This window comes from Elgaria multicarinata, chromosome 18 (genome assembly GCF_023053635.1).
Source record: "Elgaria multicarinata webbii isolate HBS135686 ecotype San Diego chromosome 18, rElgMul1.1.pri, whole genome shotgun sequence".
Taxonomy (NCBI): domain Eukaryota; kingdom Metazoa; phylum Chordata; class Lepidosauria; order Squamata; family Anguidae; genus Elgaria; species Elgaria multicarinata.
Window position 1 is genome coordinate 3,886,453 of NC_086188.1, and position 22,792 is coordinate 3,909,244.

At 51.0% G+C, this 22,792-nt stretch overlaps 2 protein-coding genes across 2 annotated transcripts; one reads left to right on the forward strand and one right to left on the reverse strand.

Annotated features, from left to right (window-relative positions):
• Nucleotides 1–46: 46 nt before the first annotated feature.
• Nucleotides 47–5,795, forward strand: SRRD (SRR1 domain containing). Its single transcript, XM_063143691.1, has 7 exons — nt 47–186; nt 1,166–1,206; nt 2,190–2,458; nt 2,538–2,636; nt 2,846–2,997; nt 4,178–4,223; nt 5,213–5,795. Exons 1-7 carry the CDS (start codon nt 47–49, stop codon nt 5,399–5,401), a joined length of 936 nt encoding a protein of 311 aa, XP_062999761.1. The 3' UTR covers nt 5,402–5,795.
• A 97-nt stretch (nt 5,796–5,892) lies between these two features.
• Nucleotides 5,893–21,089, reverse strand: TFIP11 (tuftelin interacting protein 11). Its single transcript, XM_063143690.1, has 13 exons — nt 21,013–21,089; nt 19,920–20,130; nt 19,398–19,551; nt 18,396–18,552; nt 17,662–17,789; nt 16,362–16,514; nt 15,337–15,849; nt 13,438–13,544; nt 11,494–11,662; nt 10,447–10,690; nt 9,231–9,373; nt 8,563–8,728; nt 5,893–6,747 (listed from the first exon to the last, which is right to left on the reverse strand). Exons 2-13 carry the CDS (start codon nt 20,123–20,125, stop codon nt 6,392–6,394), a joined length of 2,496 nt encoding a protein of 831 aa, XP_062999760.1. The 5' UTR covers nt 20,126–20,130; nt 21,013–21,089; the 3' UTR covers nt 5,893–6,391.
• Nucleotides 21,090–22,792: the final 1,703 nt, after the last annotated feature.

Consider the following 22,792-nt stretch of genomic DNA (forward strand, 5'->3'; position numbering starts at 1 on the left):
CGTATCGCGCTGCTGCTGCTGCTGCTGCTGCTGCTGCTGCTGCTGCATGGAACCCGACGGGGCGGGCGATGGCTGGGTCCGCCCGGCGGGGAAGAGGCGGCGGCGGCGGCGCAAGAAGGGGGCGCGGGAGGGCAGCCCGGAGCTTGGCTCGGTGGAACTGCAGCGGCGGCGGCTGCAGGAGGCTCGGTGAGGGCGGAGGGAGAGAAAGAGACCCAAATGCAGCGTCGGACTGCAAGTCCCATCATCCCCAGTATGCATGGAGCCGGGCTGGGTGACCAACGCTGAAAGCCCAGCACCGCAGGAGGATTGGTGGACCAACGGCTGTGTCCTCTGAGGATGATGGGACTTGCAGTTAGGGATGATGGGACTTGCAGTTAGCCGTTCAGATGCCGCTTCCTGGCAGCATCGGGTGGTCCAGTGCGCGAGACGAGGTGCTGAGTCCGGTAGACCCACCTTGGCCTGACCCGGCAGGGCTCCAGCCCCATCCTTACTCTGCGCGTGCACCACACAGGCCTTGCACCCTGCTAATAGGGCAATACTGCTTCAAGAGTTAGCTCAGTCATCCTTACAACAGCCCTGCAAGGCAGGGCCAGGCGGGTGGTTCCAAAACTGGGAGCTGGAGCTAGAAACAGCCTGTGCACGACCACGAGCGAGTTTCTGGCGGAGGCGAAATTTGAACGCGGAGCTTCCCTGGCTCACGGCTCAGTCCTTGAACCATGATGCTACTCTGATTCCCCTGGGCACCTTGTGGCCTTCCAGATGTTTTGGCCCATGATCCACTTGGCTATGCTGGCTGGAGCTGATGACAGCTTCAAACAGCTGGAGGGCCGCAAGTTACCCGCCCCAAAGCCCTTTGAACGCAGTGGAACTTGTGAGTTAAAACTGCACAGGCTGGGGATTTGCCTGCTGTTGTCTAGAATGAGAGGTTCTGGGGTGCACGTCTGCCTAGACATTGCACTCCCTCATCCCATTATGTGTGGGCTGGTAGGGGGCCCAACAGTACTGGAAGAAAACTCGGCCCATGCTCAAGGATAGAGCACTCTCCACATGCCCACTGGCATTTAAATGCAGGTCCTGGGATGAAAAACTGGTGGCTCCCGACTACTATTGCTCCTGCACTAAAATAAACGCCCCTTTTCCTCTCCTCCCCGTCTTTCTCTTCCAGCTCCGAACTGCAAAGCTCAGAGTTCTGGGATTCTAGTCTAGGTAAGTCTTGTGCCCAATTCTTCCCTTGGCAAGATTATTAGCTTACTGTACTCGACGTGGGCTGGAAGATGCTTAATGCATGCCTGGATTACTGTGTGTTTGTGAAAGAACAGGTCTTTCTTTCATTTATATCCTTCAAACGCCTCTTGAAAACGTATCCTTTTTAGACAAGTTTCCCCTGGACTTCTGCATATTGTGATTTTAGTTGTAAACTGCCCAGAGAGCCTTGGTTATTGGGCAGTATTAAAAAATGTAATAAATAAATAAATCCCGGCTTTCTACCAACGCAGGGAAGCTTACAACAAAATACAAATTAAAACAAAACCTTAATTAGAGCACAGCTATCAATGTCTACTAGTCCGGATGGTTTTGTGCTTCCTCCAGTACCAGAGGCAATATGCTTACGTGCTGGGGAACATGGGCAGGAGGGTGCTGTTGCATTGCTTGTGGGTTTCCTCACAGGCAACTGGTTGGCCATTGGGTGAACAGAATGCTGGACTAGATGGACCCTTGGTCTCCAGCATGGCTGTTACCGTATTTCTTCGATTCTAAGACGCCATTGATTGTAAAACGCACACTAATTTCAGTACCACCAACAGAAAAAAATTCTGTTTGATTCTAAGAAATAATAAACACACCTGCGTTCTAGGACGCACCCTGTTTTTAGAGATGTTTATATGGAGGGGGAAAGTGCGTCTTAGTATCAAAGAAATGTGGTACGTTCTTCTTCATTGATGTGATCCGCTGTCACAAGAGGCAGGTGGGAGAGTTTGACTGGAGGAGGCAGCTGTCCGTTGTGACAGCCACGTCTCCGGAGGCAGACTTAATTCTGCAGAAAAGGGTCTGGGGATTAACAATACAGGACAATAATTGGATTTCATTCCTTGATGGTAGCCTTCGGCATCTGGTCGGCCGTTGGCCTTTGCTGTGATCCAGCTGAGCTCTTCTCCTAGACTCACTCCAGCCTCTTCCTCCTGATCCAGGAACCATCTTAAACTCTCTCAGGAAACACCTGTTGGCCGGGCGGACAGACCCCGAGCCCACAGTGGAGAAAGCGCTCGGTGCCTTAGAGAACCTGTGTCTCACCGCACCAGCTGAGACAGTCCTTGAACCCACCACCCAGCCACCGCAAAAACCCAACGGCGGAGTGGGCGGCTTGGAGTGCGTGTGCTACGGTGTCGGGAACTTCTCCTCTTGCGTCAAGGCGCGCTACCAGCTGGCCTTCCTGCTGCTGCTGCTGCAGCACCTCGAGGTGAGGGCAGCGGTCCGTCAGGCTGAGTTTGAGGGTGTCGCTTCGTGAGAATCGCGCCGTGTTCCATTTCTCTTTGCAGATCCCAGAGAATCGGTGTTTCGTGTTTGACCCTGTCTTCGCCACATTGGAAATCGAAGTCCTTCGGGATCTCGGCCTGACTGTGCTCTTGGAGAACGAGGTGAGCTCCGGAGAAAGGGGAGCAGCTAACCAGAATCCTGGGGCTGAGAATCTCGCAAAGGAAGGCGGTCAGGGTACCGGCCCAGCCGTTGATGGGTGGAGGGGGCAGATACCTGTTTGCGAGGCTGCCCAAGCCTTTATTAAATCCCTAGGGATTGGCGGTAGGCCTCGAGTGACGTCTGCTCTATGCACTGCTTTGTTTGCCCCCAGGAGGGGAAACGGCCTGTCCGCGATCCTACCGTCTTCTACATGATTCACTGTGGGAAGGCTCTGTACAACAACCTGCTGTGGAGCAACTGGTCCGCAGAGGCCCTCTCCAAAACGGCCATCATTGGGAATAGCTTCAAGGGCATCGAAGAAAGGTACGGGGGCCTTCCGCTCCCCTCATCCCAGTGCAGGGAGGCAGAACGTCAGGGGTTGCCTCTTCCGGTCCGGAGTTTGGGGGTGCTCTTGGATCCAGAACTGTCACTTGAGGCACAGGTGAACTCAGTGGCAAAGAGCACCTTCTATCAGCTTAGGCTGATATACCAGCTGCGCCCTTATCTGGACAGAGATAGCCTAGCTACAGTGATCCATGCTCTGATAACCTCTCGTTTGGATTACTGCAATGCGTTATACGTGGGGCTGCCTTTGAAAACGGTCCGGAAACTTCAACTGGTACAAAACAGGGCAGCACGCTTACTAACAGGGACTGGCCGACGAGACCACATCACGCCAGTCCTTTCCCAGCTTCATTGGCTGCCAGTCCAGATCCGGGCCCAATTCAAAGTGCTGGTACTAACATTTAAAACCTTAAACGGCTTGGAGCCAGGCTATCTGAAGGAATGCCTCCTCCCGTATGTGCCTGTCTGCACTTTAAGGTCATCCTCAGGGGTCCTTCTCCACAAGCCCCTGCCAAAGGAAGTGAGGCAGGTGGCTACCAGGAGCAGGGCCTTCTCTGCTGTGGCACCCCGGCTGTGGAATGAGCTCCCCAGAGAGGTCTGCCTGGCGCCTACATTATATGCTTTTAGACGCCAGCTGAAGAACTTTTTATTCTCCCAGCATTTTAACAGTCTATAAATAAATTTTAACTTGGGTGTTTTAAATTTGTAATTTTGCATTGCTGCTGTTTTTATCTGGTTGAGCTTTTATATTGTATTTTATATTATGGTTTTATACTTTAAATGTTTTTAATTTTTGTGAACCGCCCAGAGAGCTCTGGCTATTGGGCGGTATAGAAATGCAATAAATAAATAAATAAATAAATAAATACCTGAAGTCCCCCAGTGCCTACACAAGAACAGGGCTGTTATCTGGCATTTGGCTTCCAACACTCGTAATTCCCCACTGGATTTTGAAAACCAAACTTCTTTTCACGGACCAATTTGCTGAGGATTCTTGCCAGCACGATTGTAGCGGGTGCAATTTAGCAACTGCCGCTTCCCGCATAGAGGGCTTGGGAGAATGTTCTGTTCAGTATACAGTGGAGTTGAGGGTGTGTGTTCCCCCCCCCCCCGCTTCCAAATATTTTCTGATGCTGTCTGCCCCCACTCTTGTTTCTAGGGTGCTGACCAAGATATTCCAACAGGATTATTGTTACATCGCAAAGGTAGGGCTCTGTTGTATTAAATAGGAGTAATCGTTTCCCATTTAATAGGATTCCCTCATTCATCAGCATCTCGTTTGGGAAACTAATCAATCCTCGCGCTTTCCTACGCCTTCGTACTGCTGGCCTTTGTTCTTTCGCTGTTCGGGAGAGCTGAGCACGCTCGATCAAAGCAAAACGTCTCGCAGAGCAACTAAAAGCTATTTTGCTTACAAACAACATCGATAAGCGCTTCAGTCCTAATGAGCCCCAACTTTCGGATCCCGCCAAACCAGGATACGGCAGGTTAGGCCGCGGCTCTTCTGCACATTAATCACGTTAAAATTTTGCTACTCGTCAGCTGCTGGATTTCTTTTACGCCCGGAGATCATCTCTGCAAATAGTTCTAGCTCGTGTGGCGCAGAGCAGTAAAGCAGTCGAAACTCTCCCCACGGCCTGAGTTCGATCCCAGCGGAAGCTGGTTTCAGGCAGCCGGCTCGGGTAGACTCAGCCTTCCATCCTCCCGAGGTCGGTAAAATGAGTACCCAGCTAGCTGGGGGAAAGGGAATAACGGCCGGGGAAGGCAACGGCAAACCACCCCGCTATAAGGCCTGCCAAGAAAACGTCAGCGAAAGCAGGCGTCCCTCGAGGAGTCAGCAATGACTCAGTGCTTGCACGAGAGGTTCCTTTCCTTTCCCCTATTACCAAGTAGCTTAAATTAGACCACACAAATACTGAGAGAGCACGCTTTGACGGAACGGAAAGCAGTGGTTAAGGTGGGTTATGTAATGGGTGGGAGGTTCAAGATTGGAGGAAGAGGCAAACTATCCTGCTTGGGTGATGGTGCAGCTTTCCAAAAGATGGCAAAAAGCCAGTTCATTTGGACCTGTTGCTGGTAATACCTGTATCTTGTTACCACATTAACAGTAAAGATTCCTAACCACCCCTTTCAAGGGCCCGTTCAATTCTATGGAAAACGTTAACTCTCCCTTATTGCGCTTCCCCACGTCTAGGTTTTAACAGCGACCCACGAAGACGCCTTTCCTTCTCACCGACAATATCTGGACGTCTTTAATGACACCTCTGTCCACTGCTTCCCTTTGCACAAACTGAGGGACCTTCCCCGAGAGGTCTGGGAGTTCCACGAAGAGCCAGTTTACCGGGATGAAGATCAGGTAGAGATCGTCAGGAAGAAACAATGACAGCACTGCCGTTCCAGAGGATGTAAAGGAGAAGCAGGCCCAGACTTAAGCCAGTTACCTGTCACTAGCTGAGGACTAACAAACCACGTTATCTATGTTTTGGGGTTTGGACGCTGAACCGTTCTGCAGGAGACCAAAGATAAACAGACGGCGAGCGCGAGTCGTGAACGAGCTCTGCGAAGGCTCCGCTTCTCACGTTCTCTTACCAATGGAGCTTGGAACGAGACAGGGGCAGAGCCTGCTTGAGGCTTCATCTCTCTTCCACTCTGGTGTCGTTCCTCACGCGGGAGAGGGAGTTTCCCTTCTCTTGTGGGTTAAAAGGAGGCCAAGTTGTGATCATGCCAGGACTCAAGCAGGATTGGGCTCCTGTTTCCCCCTTCAGGGCCTGTGCCATTTACACTTCAGCTTGTTTTTAAAGATTACTGCAGCTTATGGTTTTATTCTGTTGTTTTATACTTTGAGTGTTTTTAATTTTTGTGAACCGCCCAGAGAGCTCCGGTTATTGGGCGGTATAGAAATGTAATAATAAATAAATAAATAAATAAATACCATACTGTTTCTTTTGGTGGCAATGCTGTGACATGGAAATCAGATTTTAGCATTCAGTGCAGTGGTGGTGTTTTTTTTATTATTATCACGGCTTCAGCGTCTTCCAGAAAAACTATCAGAACCTTAGTCGGACTAAGTTGGACAAGGCCCATTGGGAGTCTTTTGGTTCTGGGTCTCTGGCATTTCAGTGCTACAGCGGCTAGCAAAATAAGTTAGACACGCTTTAATTACGCAACGAGCCGTCTCAGTCCAGGGCTGAGGCCCGACGGCCTCCTTCCAAGCCCTCTCTGCAGCTTGTGACAGTTTCAAGCACGTCCCCAGACAACAGTGGCACAAACCCAGTCCTGGGAACCCCTGACTCTTGGTCCTCTGCCCCGCGAGGCGGCCACCCCGGACGCGAGGGGCGAGAGCCCTGCCCTCGGGTCCCAGCCTCTCTCGCCCTCACTTGGCCATGTCGATGAGGCTCTGCAGGGAGGTGGGCACCCAGGTCTTCTCGCCCTGCACGAAGACCACGCCCCGGTCGATATAGATGACGATGCGCCCAAAGGTGTAGAGCTGCTTCCCTTCGTGTCGCTTCCCGATGACCGGCATGAAGACGATGTTGTGTTCCTCCGCCTTGGTCTGGATCAAGTCCTTGAAGTTCATGGGCACGGAGCCGGCGGCCATGCCGATCCCCCGCTGCGCCATGTTCTCGGCCTCCCGGCGCTCCTGCATCGCCTCGTACTGGAAGTCCTTCCGGCGCTCGGTGTGGGTGAGGTAGGCGATGTTCTCCCGCGCCCCCGGCTGCATGTAGCCGCCTGGGGAAAGAAACGGAGGCGGAAGTGAGAGGGGCAGCCCAGGGAGCCGCGTTGCCTCCACCGGCCCCGGCGCGCAGGATGTGCGCATCCGGGGTCAGGCAGCTGACAAAAGGTGGATCTGCGGCATTAGCAATACAGAGGGATCTTTGGGGGGAGGCAGCCAGAGGAGTCTCGCCTCTCCCATCTGCGTTTTAGTTTTGAACCGGGGGGGGGGGGGGGGACAGAACTTCTGAAACCGGAGCGACAAGAGCAGGAGAATTAGTAGCTGGTGGACTGGAAAGAATGCTGGCTAAGGAAATACAAGTGAAGGAGAAAGCGCTTGTCCTCTCACAGAGGGCTGCTACGGACGTCTACTCCGAAGAGCCGTTTTGCTCAATGGTGCTTACTCCCGGGCAAATGTGCGTATGAACGCAGCCTCCATTTCACATTGTGAATTATTATAAGCTACTCTTTTTGCACAGTCCCGATTCTGGCCCGCTTGCATTGGCTGCCTATACGTTTCCGAGCCCAATTCAAGGTGCTGGTTTTAACCTGTAAAGCTCTACATGGCTTGGGACCACCATACCTGAGGGAACGCCTCTCCCGACATGAACCTATCCATACACTGTGCTCAACATCTAAGGTCCTCCTCCGAGTGCCTACTCCGAGGGAAGCTTCCCAGTCCATCACCCAGAGGGCCTTTTCAGTGGTGGTCCCCCAATTGTGGAATTATCTCCCCGACGAGGCTCAACTGGCACCAACATAGTTAACTTTTTGGCGCCAGGTCAAGACTTTTCTCCCAGGCATTTAACATTAAACAACATATGCTAAGTTGTTTGTTTTTAACGGACCCCAGAACTGTTGTTGATTAAATGGATACTGTTGTTTTTATATTTTTGATGGTTTAAAATTTTGTACTTTTTAAGGTTCCCTGTTTTTAATTTTTGTGAACCGCCCAGAGAGCTTCGGCTAGGGAGCGGTATATAAATTTAATAAATAAATAAATAAATTTAATGATCTCATTCTCTCAGGTGAAGCAGATGTCATTCTAAACAAGCAAACAAAGAGCCAATAGCTATGGCCGGGAGCGTGGGCCACCAGTGAGGGAGGAAGCAGCAGCCAGGCACCTCTCCATCGTGCCTGGGTCCAGCTCCAGCTCAGAGCCCCCTCCCTCCTGCTACCAACTGTCTCTGCAGAGGCCACCAGTGAGGGAGGAAGCAGCAGCCAGGCACCTCTCCATCATGCCTGGGTCCAGCTGAAAGCCCCCTCCCTCCTGCTACCAACTGTCTCTGCAGAGGCCACCAGTGAGGGAGGAAGCAGCAGCCAGGCACCTCTCCACCGTGCCTGGGTCCAGCTCCAGCTGAGAGCCCCCTCCTTCCTGCTACCTACTGTCTCTGCAGAGGCCACCAATGAGGGAGGAAGCAGCAGCCAGACACCTCTCCATCGTGCCTGGGTCCAGCTCCAGCTGAGAGCCCCCTCCCTCCTGCTGCCAACTGCCAACTTTAACTGCTGAACTTTGCAACTAAGATTGTAGTGCCTGAATTTGCTTTCCTTTCCCCCCTCCTCCTCCTCCTCCTCCTCCCTCCCAATCCCCTTTCCTTTTGTGTCATGTCTTTTAGACTGTAAGCCTGTGGGCAGGGACTGTCAAGAAATACTTTTGTAAGCCGCCGTGAGAGCCGTTTTTGGCTGAATGGCAGCATAAAAATGCTTAAATAAATAAATAAATAAATAAGTGTGCACGTGTGTGTGTGTGTGTGTGTGTGTGAGAGAGAGAGAGAGAGAGAGAGAGAGAGGATGCAGGCGAACGCAGGGCCAGGTTGGCAACGGCTCACTCACCGACGCTGGAAGAGACAGCTCTGTTCATGATGTCGAGAGCCTCGTTGAATTTCTCCTTGATGGACGGATGCGCCAGCACCTGGTCAGAGAACATAGACTTCCAGCCCAGGTACCACTTGGTGATCTCTTCGTAGTTGGGGTTGTTGCTGAGCCAGGAGCAGAGCACCTGCACGGGGAGGAGGAAGACTGTATCGGCAGCATGACAACACCCCATCCCACCCCTAGGCACAGAGAGCAGGCCAGGGGGCTCAAGGGCGCTTTGGGGGCTGCTGGCTGAGGACAAGCCGTTCACAACTGAGCCAATGATGCATTTCTGATCGAGAGAGAAGGTGTCCTAAGATGCCACCCAAGGCCAACGCAATGCACACACACACCCCGCAAAAACCAACACCGCGCTGGTCAAAAGGCGCAAGGCAACAATCCCTGCCGACGTAGAGAAAGCAGGTCCAGGTGAACGAGCCAAACTGCAAGGTTGCTTCGTGGGCTGCCTGCACGGTGCAGCGCCATCCCTGCTCGACCCCGAACGAAATCCCTTTGCGCTGAGAGCCATCCGAAAGCGGAAGAGCCGAGCGGAGCGCCGCTTCGCGAAACCCGGCCGCCCCTCCCTCCCTCCCTCCCTCCCTCCCCAGGGGGCTCCCGAGCCCAGCCCGCCTCTCAGGGCCACGCACCTGCAGCCACTTGGGGAAGAAGTGCTTCTCGAGGATGCCCACCAGGCTGGAGACGGAAATCATCCCTTCCCAGTCCATCACCCAGAAAAAGGCGTCCATATGCTGCTGGTGAGGGTTGATCATCAGCTCGTTCAGGCACAGGCCTGGGGAGGAAGAGGAGGAGGAGCAGAGGGCAAAGGCACCTTAAAGCAACACCGCCTGGAGACGGAAGGGGGGCTGTTTGCATCACTCCCAGTGATGACGCTCACTGGGCTTCCCCCCCCCCTCCCCAGGGCAAACCAACTAAGGTACGGCCAACACCCCACAGGTGTCTTGAGCACCCCTCGTCCCCATCCCCCAAATCAGGTTGCTTTTTAAAGGTTTTAGAGAAAAGCCTTGAAATAGGGACTCTGTCTAGGGAGGACTCCCAAAAGGTGTGGGGTGTAGGGCAGGCAGCAGCTCTTCAGCTCTTCCTTTCTCCCACGGACTCAACGGCTTATTTAGTCGTTTTATTTATTGCATTTCTATAGGGCCCAATAGCTGGAGTTCTCCTTGCCGCTGCTCCTCCTGCCCTGCTTTCCACGCCAGGGATAATCAACCAGGTTCTTAGAGGGGAGCAAACGTCTCAGTGGTCTGGAGGCACCAACCCGCGTCCTTCTAAGTCAGCCTTTCTCAACCTGGGGCGCTCCAGATGTGTTGGACTACAACTCCCAGAATGCCCCAGCCAGCTCTGCTGGCTGGGGCATTCTGGGAGATGCAGTCCAACACATCTGGAGCGCCCCAGGTTGAGAACCACTGTTCTAAGTTAAGCTGCATTCGTCTGCCGCTAAGAGCAACTGAGAAGGGGGAGAATGTGGCGAAGTGCAGGTGGGGGTGGGGGTGTCTCAGCCACAACTTTGCACTCACCCCCGCACACCTCTCAATTGCAAATAAATCTGCAAGAATGTAGGCAATAGGTGGGCGCCTGGTGGCCCAAATCAGGTCCAGGGACCGTTAAGGGCTGACCTCTCCCTCGACCTCTGAAATCCCACACCTAGCCAAACCTAGTTAAGAATCCAAAGCCTTTGATGGGCGAGTATAATTCGTGCACATTTAATCCGTGCGCTTTATTCTCGGTCCACGATTTGGAGGCTGCTCCTGCGGGACGTTCCCGCCTGCATCATACCCGTGGCCTTTCTCGGCCCCGTCCGCCCCTTTCTGCTTTGTTGGGGAGACCCGCTGAGCTCCGGCAACTCACCCAGCTTAGGGACAATGTTCTTGATCATGAAGGCCTCCCACGACCCCGGGGTGAAGACCTCCTTCCAGGGCTGCAGGATGAGCTTGGCGGAGGAGTCGCTGGGATGCCACTTCTGGAGGGCGCTGGACAGCTTGTTGCGGATCGGCGAGTAGAGCGGCTCCAGCCGGGCCTGCATCAGCGGCAGCCAGGGGTGGATCCACGAGTGGATGGGGACCGTGTCGGTAAGGGGGTTCCAGTTTTCCACCTTGGAGCAAGAGCAGAGATGAGCAGGGAGGAGGAGACCCAGAGACCTTCAGCCACAAGGGCTTTGCGGCCGAGGCTCTCTGCCCATGAAGAGCTGAATATGAGCCAACAGTGCAATATGGCTGCAAGGAAGGCAAATGCTATTTTGGGCTGCATTATTAGAAGTATAGCTTCCAAATCACGGGAGGGACTGGTTCCTCTCTATTCGGCCCTGGTTAGGCCTCATCTAGAGTATTGCATCCAGTTCTGGGCTCCACAATTCAAGAAGGACGCAGACAAGCTGAAGGGGGTTTAGAAGAGGGCAATGAGGATGATCAGGGGTCTAGAAACAAAGCCCTATGAAGAGAGACTGAAAGAACTGGGCAGGTTTAGCCTGGAGAAGAGAAGATTGAGGGGAGACATGATAGCACTCTTCAAATACTTAAAAGGTTGTCACACAGAGGAGGGCCAGGATCTCTTCTCGATCCTCCCAGAGTGCAGGACACGGAATAACGGGCTCAAGTTGAAGGAAGCCAGATTCCAGCTGGACATCAGGAAAAACTTCCTGACTGTTAGAGCAGTACGACAATGGAATCAGTTAGTGGGCTCTCCCACACTAGAGGCGTTCAAGGGGCAGCTGGATAGTCATCCGTCAGGGATGCTTTAGGGTGGATTCCTGCATTGAGCAGGGGGTTGGACTCGATGGCCTTGTGGGCCCCTTCCAACTCTGCTATTCTATGATTCTATGGGACAGGCACTGCTGAAGCTAAAATCCCCTCTGCGTTGGCTTATTCACGGAGCCGCACAAAAGAGCTTCCCTCCTACCTCTTTCTGCAGCTTGGGGAAGATCAGGTGGTCCAGAATATTATCCAGGATCCACACGGGAATGATGTGCCCCCAGCTGTCAAGGAAGTCCACCATCGGGATGCAGTTCCGGGGCTGCCACTGCGCCACGATGCTCCGCACGTACGGCATCCACGCCTCCCACATCAGCCTGGGGGAGCAAAGGGTCCTGGCGTGAGCGGTGCAGGAAGCAAACCTGCACGACCAAGTTGGCTTCTCTGGTAGAGACTAGAGGCGTTTTCGGACACGCTGTCGGTCGGACTTCCTTTCCCTGCTCATTGCATGGAGTTGGGGCAAGTTAGGAATTATTTCTTTGTCAGCTTTTATCTTGCCAGGTAGACAAATGGGTGTGACCTGCTCTGGGGTGTACGGATTGTGTAAAGTCCGCTCCATCTGCGTTTGGTTGTTCGTCAGGCGCCTTTCATTTCATTGTCAGCCCGTCAGTGAATTTGCGCAAATCCACATCTGGAAAAATGCACAAATTTCCCCCCCCCCCCCCAAATGTGCGTTTTCACACTTTAGCCTATGTGGGAAATTTACGTTTTTGGCAGAGGTTATTTTAAAAAAAAATCGCATATTTTTCTATGATGAAATTTGAGCGAAATTCCCAAAGGTTAGGAAAACGGTCTGCAAGTTCACGGAACCCACCCGACAGCGGGAAAGCTGTGGAATCCACAGGTAGAATTCATAAATGCAATACGCTGATGATACGCAGCTCTATCTCCCTGTAACAACTGAATCAGGTGAGGCTGTGCAGGTCCTGGACCAGTGCCTAGACTCAGTAATGGGCTGGATGAGGGCCAATAAACTGAGACTGAATCCTGGCAAGACGGAAGCCCTGTGGGTGAGCGGTTCCTGAGTCCGGGAGACAGGCTCATTGCCTGGTCTGGATGGGGTTGCACTGCCTCTGAAAGATCAGGTTCATAGTTTGGGGGTACTCTTAGACCCATCTCTGTCACTGAAGGCTCAAGTGGCCGCCACGGCTCAGAGTGCCTTTTACCAGCTTCGGTTGGTTCGCCAACTATGGCCTGGCCACGGTGGTAGAGGCATTGGTAACCTCAAGATTGGATTACTGCAACGCGCTCTATGTGGGGCTGCCCTTGAAGCTGCTCCGGAAGCTGGAGCTAGTGCAGAATGCTGCAGCTCAGCTGTTGTCTGGAGCTGCCCCTTTCCAGCATGGAACTCCTCTGCTGAGGGAACTGCACTGGCTGCCTATTCGCTACCGGGCCAGGTTGAAGGTTCTTGTACTTGTGTACAAAGCCCTAAACAACTTGGGACCAGGATACCTGAGAGAACGCCTTCTCCCCTACCAACCTGCCCGGTCACTGAGGTCATCCGAGGGCCTGCTCCTGGTGGTTCCACCTAGATCCATCCTCCGATTGGAATCCACCAGGGGAAGAGCCTTCAGCGTGGTGGCCCCCCTCCTGTGGAATTCCCTGCCTCTGGAGGTCAGGCAGGCGCTAACCTTGTACTCCTTTCGGCGCCTCCTGAAACCATCTTTATTCCAAGAAGCCTTTCCTTAATATGCAGCCTTGAATCTATTTTTGCTTCTTTTAAATTTTGTTTTTAAGTGTTTTATTCTGTTTTTATTTTCATTGTATCTTGTACACCACTCCGAAACTTTTCAATGGGGACCAGTATATAAATATTCTAAATAAATAACTAAAAATCTGAACTCATCTGATTCCACTGTGGATTTCTCTGATACCCTTAGACCTGCTCAAAGCTATTCAGGGAGCTTTAAAGCCTTTCCCACATTCAAAATGAGCAGGCCACCCATGGTTAGGTATTTCTAGCCCACCCTGCCAGACAGGTTACAAACAAGTTACAAGAGAGCCAAATAAAGAGAATTACTGCCGCTTTAGAAGCATGCTTTTTCTCTCAGAGAAAAACACACACACAAATGTGCACGGATGGTCCACTCACCTATGGAAAGCATCCGAGGCAAGGTCCTGCCCGCCATGAGATAGTAATTGATCGTTTTCCAGCAAGCTCTTCCATTTGGCTAGAATTTCTGTGCCATACATGTAGTCCTGGAGAGAGGAAAGAACACACACACACACACGTGTGTTATGTACACAAGCCCACAAGTGTAACATAGAAAGGGGGATGTGGTGTTTCTGGCAACTTTATGGTGTGTTGGCAGAGGGAGACCTGGGTTCAAATTATTGTTCAGCCATGAAGCTTGCAGGATTGTTGTAGGAAAGGCTGGGAGAGAATTCTCCTCAACAGAAGAAGAGTAGAAGGAAAACTGTTTTATTTATTTATTTTATTACATTTTTATACCTCCCAATAGCTGAAGCTCTCTAGGTGGTTCACAAAAATTAAAACCGTTAAGAACATAATAAAACATCCAACAGTCTAAAAACACAAATACAAAACACAACCAGGATAAAAACCACACAGCAGAAATTGATATAGGATTAAAATACAGAATTAAAATAGCAAAGTTTAAATTTAGGTGTTAAAATACTGAGATTTTTTTTTAAAAAAAAAAACTAAACAAGCAAACCGATAAAATGAAGACTTTATTTTCCCAGTATTTTAAGTTTATCGCCATAGCCTTTTAACTTCGCTGTTTTAAATCTGTATTTTAAATCTGTAAAAAAAATCTCTACGCTGCTGCTAGGTTTTATCCTGGTTGTGTTTTTATATTGTGTTTCTGTATTGTTGTTTTATACTTTGAACGGTCTTTACGGTTTTAATTTCTGTGAGCCGCCCAGAGAGTTTCGGCTATCGGGCGGTATAGAAATGCAATAAATTAATAAATTAATAATTTTTAGGTAGAAAGGAAGTTATCAATTTTTGGAACATCTACTGGCCATAGTTACGGTGGGGAAGCAAGCCCCCCCCCAACCCCCCCACCCCTAGCTCAGACGGTGCCGGGAAGTGTTTTGCCCACCTGCCTGTGATGTGTGTAAAAGGGAATTTCATTCTGTAAAATAAGTCTATGCTCCAGGTGAAAGGTTAAGAACTGCCCCCCCCCCCCCAACATTCCTTCATGGCGGATTCTAAGTGCATCTTAGACAAAGGAAAAACTTTCAACCCATCAGTGTCGAATGTAAGCTGTGATGTATGAATTGTATTCACCTTACCTTGTATTGGCAATGTAACCTAGTTTGTTAACTAGGGTGACCGTATGGAAAGGAGGACAGGGCTCCTGTATCTTTAACAGTTGCATAGAAAAGGGAATTTCACCAGGTGTCATTTGCATATATCGATAATCTGGTGAAATTTCCTCTTCATCTCAGCAGTTAAAGCTGCAGGTGCTCTGCCCTCTTTTAAGTCTGGTCACTCTAGTATAGCTCCTGCAGCTTTAACTGTGGTGATGAAGAGGGAATTTCCCCAGGTTCCCCATATATACAAATGACAACTGCCGAAATTCCCTTTTCTATGCAACTGTTAAAGATACAGGAGCCCGGTCCTCCTTTTTATAGGGTCACCCTATTGTTAACAGAGCACGGACCAGTAAAGTCCATTAGAGAGAAGAGCACTGACCAATTATGTTACTAACGAGTGATGTAACCAGAGCCTATATATTCCAGAGGATCCCTTTGTTCGGGGAGCTCTTAATTTGCATTTCCCACTGGAGCTCCAATGTTGCAACACTTACGAATAAACTTTAACTTGCATTCTCCAACCCGGTGTGTTTATTGGCAAAGTATACACTGAGGAAGCGGCCTGTCCAGCCCTCAGGTTTGAGGGCTAGCACCTGCGCCACTGAATTCGCCAGCCCCCGTCTGCTCAGAGCTTTCAAGAGCTGCTTTCAAAGCCACCCACACGGGAGGCCAAACTCCAGCAGCCCAGCACACACCCTGCACTCACCTTCAAAGGGTCCCAGTTCTTGAAGTAGTCCTTGACCAGAGGGAAGACGATGGCCACCGCCAGGTCCACGCGGTCAGACATCCGATACTCCTCGTAGTATTTATCCTGGAGGGTCTCGAAGATCTTGGCGCACTCGGGCAGGGTCAGGGGGTCTTCGCAGTGGGGCTGCATCCGCCTCTCGCACTCCTCCACCAGCTCCAGCACCTTGCTGAGGTCGCGGATGTCCGCCTCCTCGTGGCCGAGGACCTCGGCCACCTTCTCGATCTCGTGGCTCAGGTTGACCACCATGTCCCGCTCGTACTGCAGCTGCCGGTCGTTCTGGATGATCTCCTGCTCAGTCAGGTCGATGAGCAGCTGCAGGTTGTGCTCCAGTTCCGGCAGGGTGAAGGCTTGCGCCTTCGGGTCCTTCCCCAGCGGGGAGTGCTGGGGGTTGTCGTCGGGGATGTTGTGCTTCTGGCTGATTTGGCTGTAGCTGTAGTAGACTTTCTGCTCCCGGCCCGTCATGTCAATCACCTGCCGAGCAAGAAAACGCAGAACCCGACATGAAGGAGACGGAATCACGGTCTCAACTGACAGGAAGCCAGGTTCCGGCTGGACATCCGGAAAAACTTCCTGACTGTTAGAGCAGTATGGCAATGGAACCAATGACCTAGGGAGGTGGTGAGCTTTCCCACACTCTAGAGGCCTTCAAGAGGCAGCTGGACAACCATCTGTCAGGGATGCTTTAAGGTGGATTCCTGCATTGAGCAGGGGGTTGGACTCGATGGCCTTAGAGGCCCCTTCCAACTCTACTATTCTATGATTCCACAAAAAGCCGCGTTCATCAACAGCAGGCCATCTGTCACAGCCGAGGAGAAAGGAAATCCAGCTAACTCTCTAAGCATGGAAGAGGAACTTTCTGGGCTGGCATCCTGAGGATATTTTCCATCTTTCTTGCTTGTATGTTCCCTCTTCCCCCACCACCCCAGGAATAAATCAGAACAACCCTGAAACCAGCCCCCTCTCGCTTTGGACATCAGCCGTACCTTCACTTGTGCCAGCTCCTTCTGAGGAGCCGATAACTGCTTCCCTGCCCTGCCCTTGGCTTTCAGCTCTTCCACGGTCTTGTAGGTGTATTTCGGCTTCTTCTTGCCCCCGCTTGGGTCCTTCCGCCACTGGCTGAGCTCCTTCTGGAATTTCTGGGGTAGGGGGAGAGGAGGGGCAAAGCCTGAGATAGAGGCAGGTCTTCCACAAACATCAGGGCAGAATCTATTGTGGGGGGAGGCTGGGCCCTTTTTATCCCTATGGGGCTAAGCAGCGGATGTAGCTGGCCAATTGCATTCAAGGGATTTTTCTTTTTGTTCTTCTTAAGATAAGCACCAACAAAAGGGCGCTGTTCCTCCAGAGGAGTATGGGACAACAGCAGGCGCTCCTAATAACCGAAGCCCTGTTCCACAGCCAGATATTCTACGGACTCTACCTGAGAGCAAGAGGTGAGATTTTCATTCCCTAGCTCTACTGACTGTCAATGTGACTGGTTACGGGTACACAAATGAAATGCAGTTTCAGATTCCAGTAACTTGCACGTACCCCAACTTAAATATTTGCAAAATGAAAAGGGGAGAGACACACAAGCTATAAACAGACACCCCGACCCTATTTTGAATCATGAACTTTTCTCAGAAGCCTCTTGGACACAAAGCCAGAGATAACAGCAATGCAGCAATACGGGAAAATGTTAGAGGGCCATTTGAGGTGAAAAATCATTATGTTTCACCCAAACACAGGCCCAAATGTGACGGTCTCAGATCAAAAAACACGTTAGTCAATGCAGTGTGAGAACTCCACTCAGCGGTTGAGTGTTCAGGAGGTATTCTCCACACAACATGTTCTAACTGCACTGTAATGACTGTGGGCTCCGGTGGAGTTGAGTAAAATCCATCGCGGCGTTTGACAGTTCCTCCCCTGGTATCCCATTAGCCATTGCTGCCAAAAACAATCCTGGTGGCTCTCCTAGAGCATCACTCGCTCCTTTTGCCGCTCTTGCCAGGGAGCTCTATCGCCAGGGGGAAAAGTCAACTCAAATAAATAAATGAATGAACAGAAACGCCACGGAGCTCGCCACCCAACAGTTGTGCAGGATCTCTCCTCAACGCAGCATGGATAATCTGCATGGAGTGTTTCTCCCCCCCCCCAAAAAACCTCCACCGTTGCATGGGGCTTTCCCGCCAGACAACACGCTTCTCAACGGTGGTGTAAAAACTCCACCGTGGAGTTCGAAAACCACTGTTGAGAAACGTGTTGTCTGAACTGAGCTGGAGACGAAAGTCTCTTTCTGCGTTGTACCTCTTCAGCTTCTTCATCCGAGTCAACGGCAGGGAAGTCCTGCAAGGACTGGGTGGTTCGCTCTGAGCCATATGCCCCTATGGCTGCTTTCCCCTTCCTCTGCTTGGCCTCAATTGGGGTGATGATACCTAGGGAAGGAAGTTCACAGCAGTCAGTGAGTTTAAGAACACAAAATGGTCACAACTCCCTGGAGAGGGAAGTGGGTACCCTAAGCACACTACTCAGGCATCCCAATTGCAACTCTAGTGAATTTCTCCCCCCACTCCTGTCAAAAGAAGTGCTGTGGTGTAGCGTCCCTTACTCTGAAAGGGTCAGGAATTTAACCAGCCCTGTGGCACTCTGGGAAGAGAGTTGTGCTGCTTATTCTTGTCTGCTCACCCAGAGAGGACTGTTTATCCCAGGTGAAAAGCAAACTGCAGCTCTACAGATGTCCAACGTCTTCCCAAGCTAACTACAACCTTTGCAGGTTCACAACTACCATGTCAATTTTATAAGCAGATCAAAATTAACTGGCAGTCTACACTGTCAACGTTCATTGTATCTTCTACAATTCTAATTTGTGGCATTCCTAGATGGATGTTTGGGTTGAAAAGCCTTTGCCTATACGTAATGGAGTTGGAATGTACAAACTGGAAGGCTGATTCTGCAAGAGGGAGAAAGCAAGGCAGAGGCCAACTTGTCTTGCATTTCCAAGGAAGCCCGTGCAATGAGGCGGAGGAGGGGTTGTGCCACACCTTGAGCATTCTTTCCAAGGCCCCTGCCAGGCACGTAGCCCATCTTCTGAAGAAGCTTCTGCCCAATGCCCTTGGTGTGCCTCTCCCAGCTGCCAAGGTCCGTGAAGGATTTGGTTCCTCCTACGAAGCCCTTCTGGCTGGGTTTGAAATTGCCACCCTGGTTACAAAGAAGAAGGGGGGGGAAGGGGGGGGGAGAATAATAATTAAATATTCTAGTTCATCCCATGTGTGTTGGTACTGGCAGCTCTATTAGAGAAGGACTGCACAATTATTTGGGGTATTACAAACTGAGGCTACACATACACCACACCAACAAAATTGAGACTGTCTATTTTTCTCATTACGGTTAGTGTTCCCTGAGATCCTTTAATACAGTGGTTCCCAAACTTTTTCAGGTCACCGCCCCCTTGGTTCCACAAACTCATGCCCAGTGCCCCCTACCCTACACTATAAAAATCATTATTCAGAATAGCGGTTTTCAACGACCCACTAAGGAAGATAATAACAATAAAATTCAAAATAGTAACTATTAATTGAATATTTATTCAAAATCCGAAGCACCCGCCACAGGCTTGCCGAGGGAGGGAGGGAAAAGAGAGCAAATGCCTCTGTTTTGCAGCCGGCGTGACAGGGCACACCAAGCAGGGTATGTCTCTTCATTAGCGTTCTGGTGCTTTTGAAACATTTCAATTCACCGTTAAAAGGACTCTTCTTAAACGGTATTAATACATGTGTGGATTCTTCCCCTATATGGCTTAGGACCAAACTACCTTCTCCCATAAAAATGTCCCTGGGTTTTAAGACCTTCTGGAGAGGCGCTTCTAGGAAAAGACCACCTCGAGCGCCCTCTGCCACCCCTTTGCCTCTTAGTGCCCCCCTATGCAATCCCACCGCCCCCAAGGGGGCAGTACCCGCCCACTTTGGGAACCACTGCTTTCATAGGTTCCAGAACTACTAAGAACTTGCAATGATTTATGGCCAAAACAAGTAAGAACAACTCACCGTCTTTAACTTCTTTGGCACAAACTCCTTGGGAATTTCTTCCTGTTTCACAGGTTTCTCATCCTCATCAGAATCTTCATCCGTTATCTCATCAGCTGCTGGCTTCTTCAGCCCGGCGCTGATAAAGTTAACAGGGGCGGAGTAATCTCGAGACCTGGGTTGGGGGGAGGGGGGAGAAAATCAGAGGTGTTTCTGCGGCCTACAAAGATGCATCCAGAGGTGAAGCTGCTCTACTCTGTTGAAGCTCACCACTGGCTGAAATTTACTCAGGTTGTCAAATGAATATCCCAAATTCAGAAGTTGCAACATGTAAATTCGTATGCTTGCTACAATAGCTGGATTGTGTTTGGGGTTAACTGTGAATAAGAAATATACCCTCCCCTCAAAGGTGACCATCTGCTTTGTTTCAGCATTAATGCTGTCACAAATTTGGAAAGAGGGATACAGAACTTTGGAGAAGAGACTCGCAAATCAGAACATTTCTGATCAGAACTTTCAGGGCATCGGCAGGAACGGCTGTACCTTTTGCCCCCGAAGCTGGGTCTCTCGTCATCGGAGTCATGCTCAGCCCACATGCCGTAAATGGCCTCCTCCTTGGTCTGCCAGTGGCGCTGCCGGTTGGGGTTGAACTCATTCTGGAGGTCCCAGTCGGTGATCTCAAACTTCTCCATCTCCACATCGTCATCAGCCATGGCGTCATTTTTGCCGTACAAGTGGGACAGCGACATAATGCCTGATGGAGAGGAAGGGCGAGGGAAGGGTTAGGGAAAGCCAGGCAAGGACATGGGGCGAGGGAGCAGGAGGTGAAAGAAGCCCCCTAGGCATGTTTCCCACCCCATTTCCCTCAGGACTCCCCCTTTGATCCCTCCCTCATAGAATCATAGAATAGTGGAGTTGGAAGGGGCCTACAAGGCCATCGAGTCCAACCCCCTGCTAAGCCTGACCTACATTTCCCTTCTCACCCTCCTCTTGCCAGCTCCCACTCTACACCAGATCTCTCCTCTGACACACACACCCCGTACCTCTGCTCCTAAACATGACCCCAACCCCTCTCAGCTTCCTTCAACAGACCCCTTAGCTTCCTTTGCCTCTGCTCCCCCCACTTACAGCCACCCCCACCTTCCCTCCTCTCCTCCCCCATCCCCCCCACACTGCCTCTTTCGATCCCACCTTCTCCCAGCAGCATCCCCAAAACTGTTCCCTTTCCAGCCCCCCCCCCCCAATACCGCAGGCTCCCTTCCTCCCCCACCCCTCATCTGACACCCTACGTTGGCCTTTACTTTAAACACATAAAGGACTCTGAGCCCTCAATACTAGGGGAAATACAAGGAAAGAAGACTAAAGATTACAATGATGATGATGAATAAGAGGGCCTAACTGACTGACACACACACACACACACACCCTCAGGGCTCCCCCTTGACTCCCCCCACTTATAAAACTGACCCCCTCCCTCAACAGCCCCCCTCATTTCCTCCCCCCTTTTCAGCCCCCACCTCCAGGGAGGCCTCATGTTTCATGGTTGCTATAGCAACAGCGACCTGATCGCTCTCTCCCCCCCTGCAGCCATGGTCGTCATGGCAACCCGGCGACCCCCCCCCCCCCGCACACCCACCGTCCCCTCCGGTCCGTGGCACAGGGGAAAGCGGCCACTGCCGGTCTGCTTCCTTCCGGTGCGCCTCGCAGCAACCGCGCCTGCGCAAAAAAGCCACTTCCTGCCAAGCACCGGGGTGAGGGAAGAAAAGCCGCTCCTTCCGTTCATCTCGATGGTCCAGGCGGACTAAAAGGAGGAGGAGCGGTTGGGGATGGAATTTTCCGGCTGGAAAGGAGAGAAGCGAAAAGAGGGGAGGGAGGCAGAAAGGACAGAGCCCCTGAGCATGGGCAGAGTGCTCTTCTTTCCTTCTTTCTAGGGCAGCCTTCTCCATCCTGGTGCCCTCAGATGTGTTGAACTACAGCTCCCATCATTCCCAGCTAATGTGTCCAATGTCTTCCAGACGTGTTGAACTACAGCTCCTATCATTCCCAGCTAACATGGCCAATGTCTTCCAGAAATGGCCAATGTCTTCCAGATGTGTTGAACTACAGCTCCCATCATTCCAAGCTAACATGGCCAATGTCTTCCAGACGTGTTGAACTACAGCTCCTATCATTCCCAGCTAAAGTGGCCAATGTCTTCCAGATGTGTTGAACTACAGCTCCTATCATTCCCAGCTAACATGGCCAATGTCTTCTAGACATGGCCAATGTCTTCCAGATGTGTTGAACTACAGCTCCCATCATTCCCAGCTAACATTGTTGCAAAAATAGCTCGTTCCCTGGTGTACCAAGTCCAATACAGCACACAAGGAGGAGAGGAGATGAAGTATGGGTCTAACAATGTTTATTCTGCAGAATAAGAGACACAAGGTTGTTTTATGATGGTTTTAATTTTTGTGAACCGCCCAGAGAGCTTCGGCTATTGGGCGGTATAAAAATGTAATATATAAATAAATAAATAAATAAATAAAGGAGCTAATTGCTGCAAAGCATGTGCCTACCTCTCAAGGGAGGTAGCTAGGTTTTATACACTATCTTCTTTGGTGCTGCATACGTAGACACCATCTAACAGGAAATTTCTAGCTGGAAAAGAGAATACATTGCATTTTCTTTTGGCAAGCATCAACACAAAGAGATAGGTACTCACTGTTCCTTAAGAGAACATTAACTTGATTTTTGGTTATCTAGGAATGCTCCGGTCCAGATATTCCGACTTTGCAACATTTCATTAGCAACTACCATAGCAACTCTGCCTCAGAGAGGGCACTCTTTTCCAACAACATGGCCAATGTCTTCCAGATGTGTTGGACTGCACCTCCCATCATCCCCAGCTGAGGGGGATGATGGTCAAGTTTAGAAGTGAGGGAGGGATCAAAGGGAATGATAGCCTGGGTCAAGGAAGAGGGCCTCTTCTGGAAGGGCCAGCCTAGGGAGACCTACCTTACCCCTTCCTTGATGTCCTTCCACCACAGCACAAAGGTGTCAGAAGATTTTTGGGGGCCTTCAGTGATTTAATTAAAGCCTACCATCTTTCTAGCAGTAGTGTAACAGAGGCGGCAACGTGAATGACTGCATCACCGGGCCATTTTTCAGAGCATGAGCAATGCCAGAGCGCCAGCGTCACGGAGGGACTCTCCGACAAGTGATAACAAGGCTTCCAAATTTTACCGATTTCCAGAGGGGTAGCCGTTAGTCTCTTCGGAGTAACAACAACAAAGTCTTGTGTCACCGTAAAAACTCGTTTTGTTTGGCATGAGCTTCGGTTGACACTGCCCACATTTCATCAGAGGCATTCAGTGTTAATTTCAAATTGACAGATTTATATGCTCATGTTGGCAGCGGCGGTGAGTGTGTAAACT

What these genes read in the sequence shown, in the direction of transcription:
- TFIP11 (XM_063143690.1), bottom strand. Translation starts at nt 20,125, where the DNA reads ATGTCGCTGTCCCACTTGTACGGCAAAAATGACGCCATGGCTGATGAC. An exon ending in GCCTCGGATGCTTTCCATAG is followed by an intron (nt 11,663 to 13,437) that starts GTGAGTGGACCA and finishes TTGCTCCCCCAG; the next exon opens with GCTGATGTGGGAGGCGTGGA. An exon ending in TCTTCCCCAAGTGGCTGCAG is followed by an intron (nt 8,729 to 9,230) that starts GTGCGTGGCCCT and finishes CTCCCCGTGCAG; the next exon opens with GTGCTCTGCTCCTGGCTCAG.
- SRRD (XM_063143691.1), top strand. Translation starts at nt 47, where the DNA reads ATGGAACCCGACGGGGCGGGCGATGGCTGGGTCCGCCCGGCGGGGAAG. An exon ending in CTGTGCTCTTGGAGAACGAG is followed by an intron (nt 2,637 to 2,845) that starts GTGAGCTCCGGA and finishes GTTTGCCCCCAG; the next exon opens with GAGGGGAAACGGCCTGTCCG. An exon ending in TTCAAGGGCATCGAAGAAAG is followed by an intron (nt 2,998 to 4,177) that starts GTACGGGGGCCT and finishes TCTTGTTTCTAG; the next exon opens with GGTGCTGACCAAGATATTCC.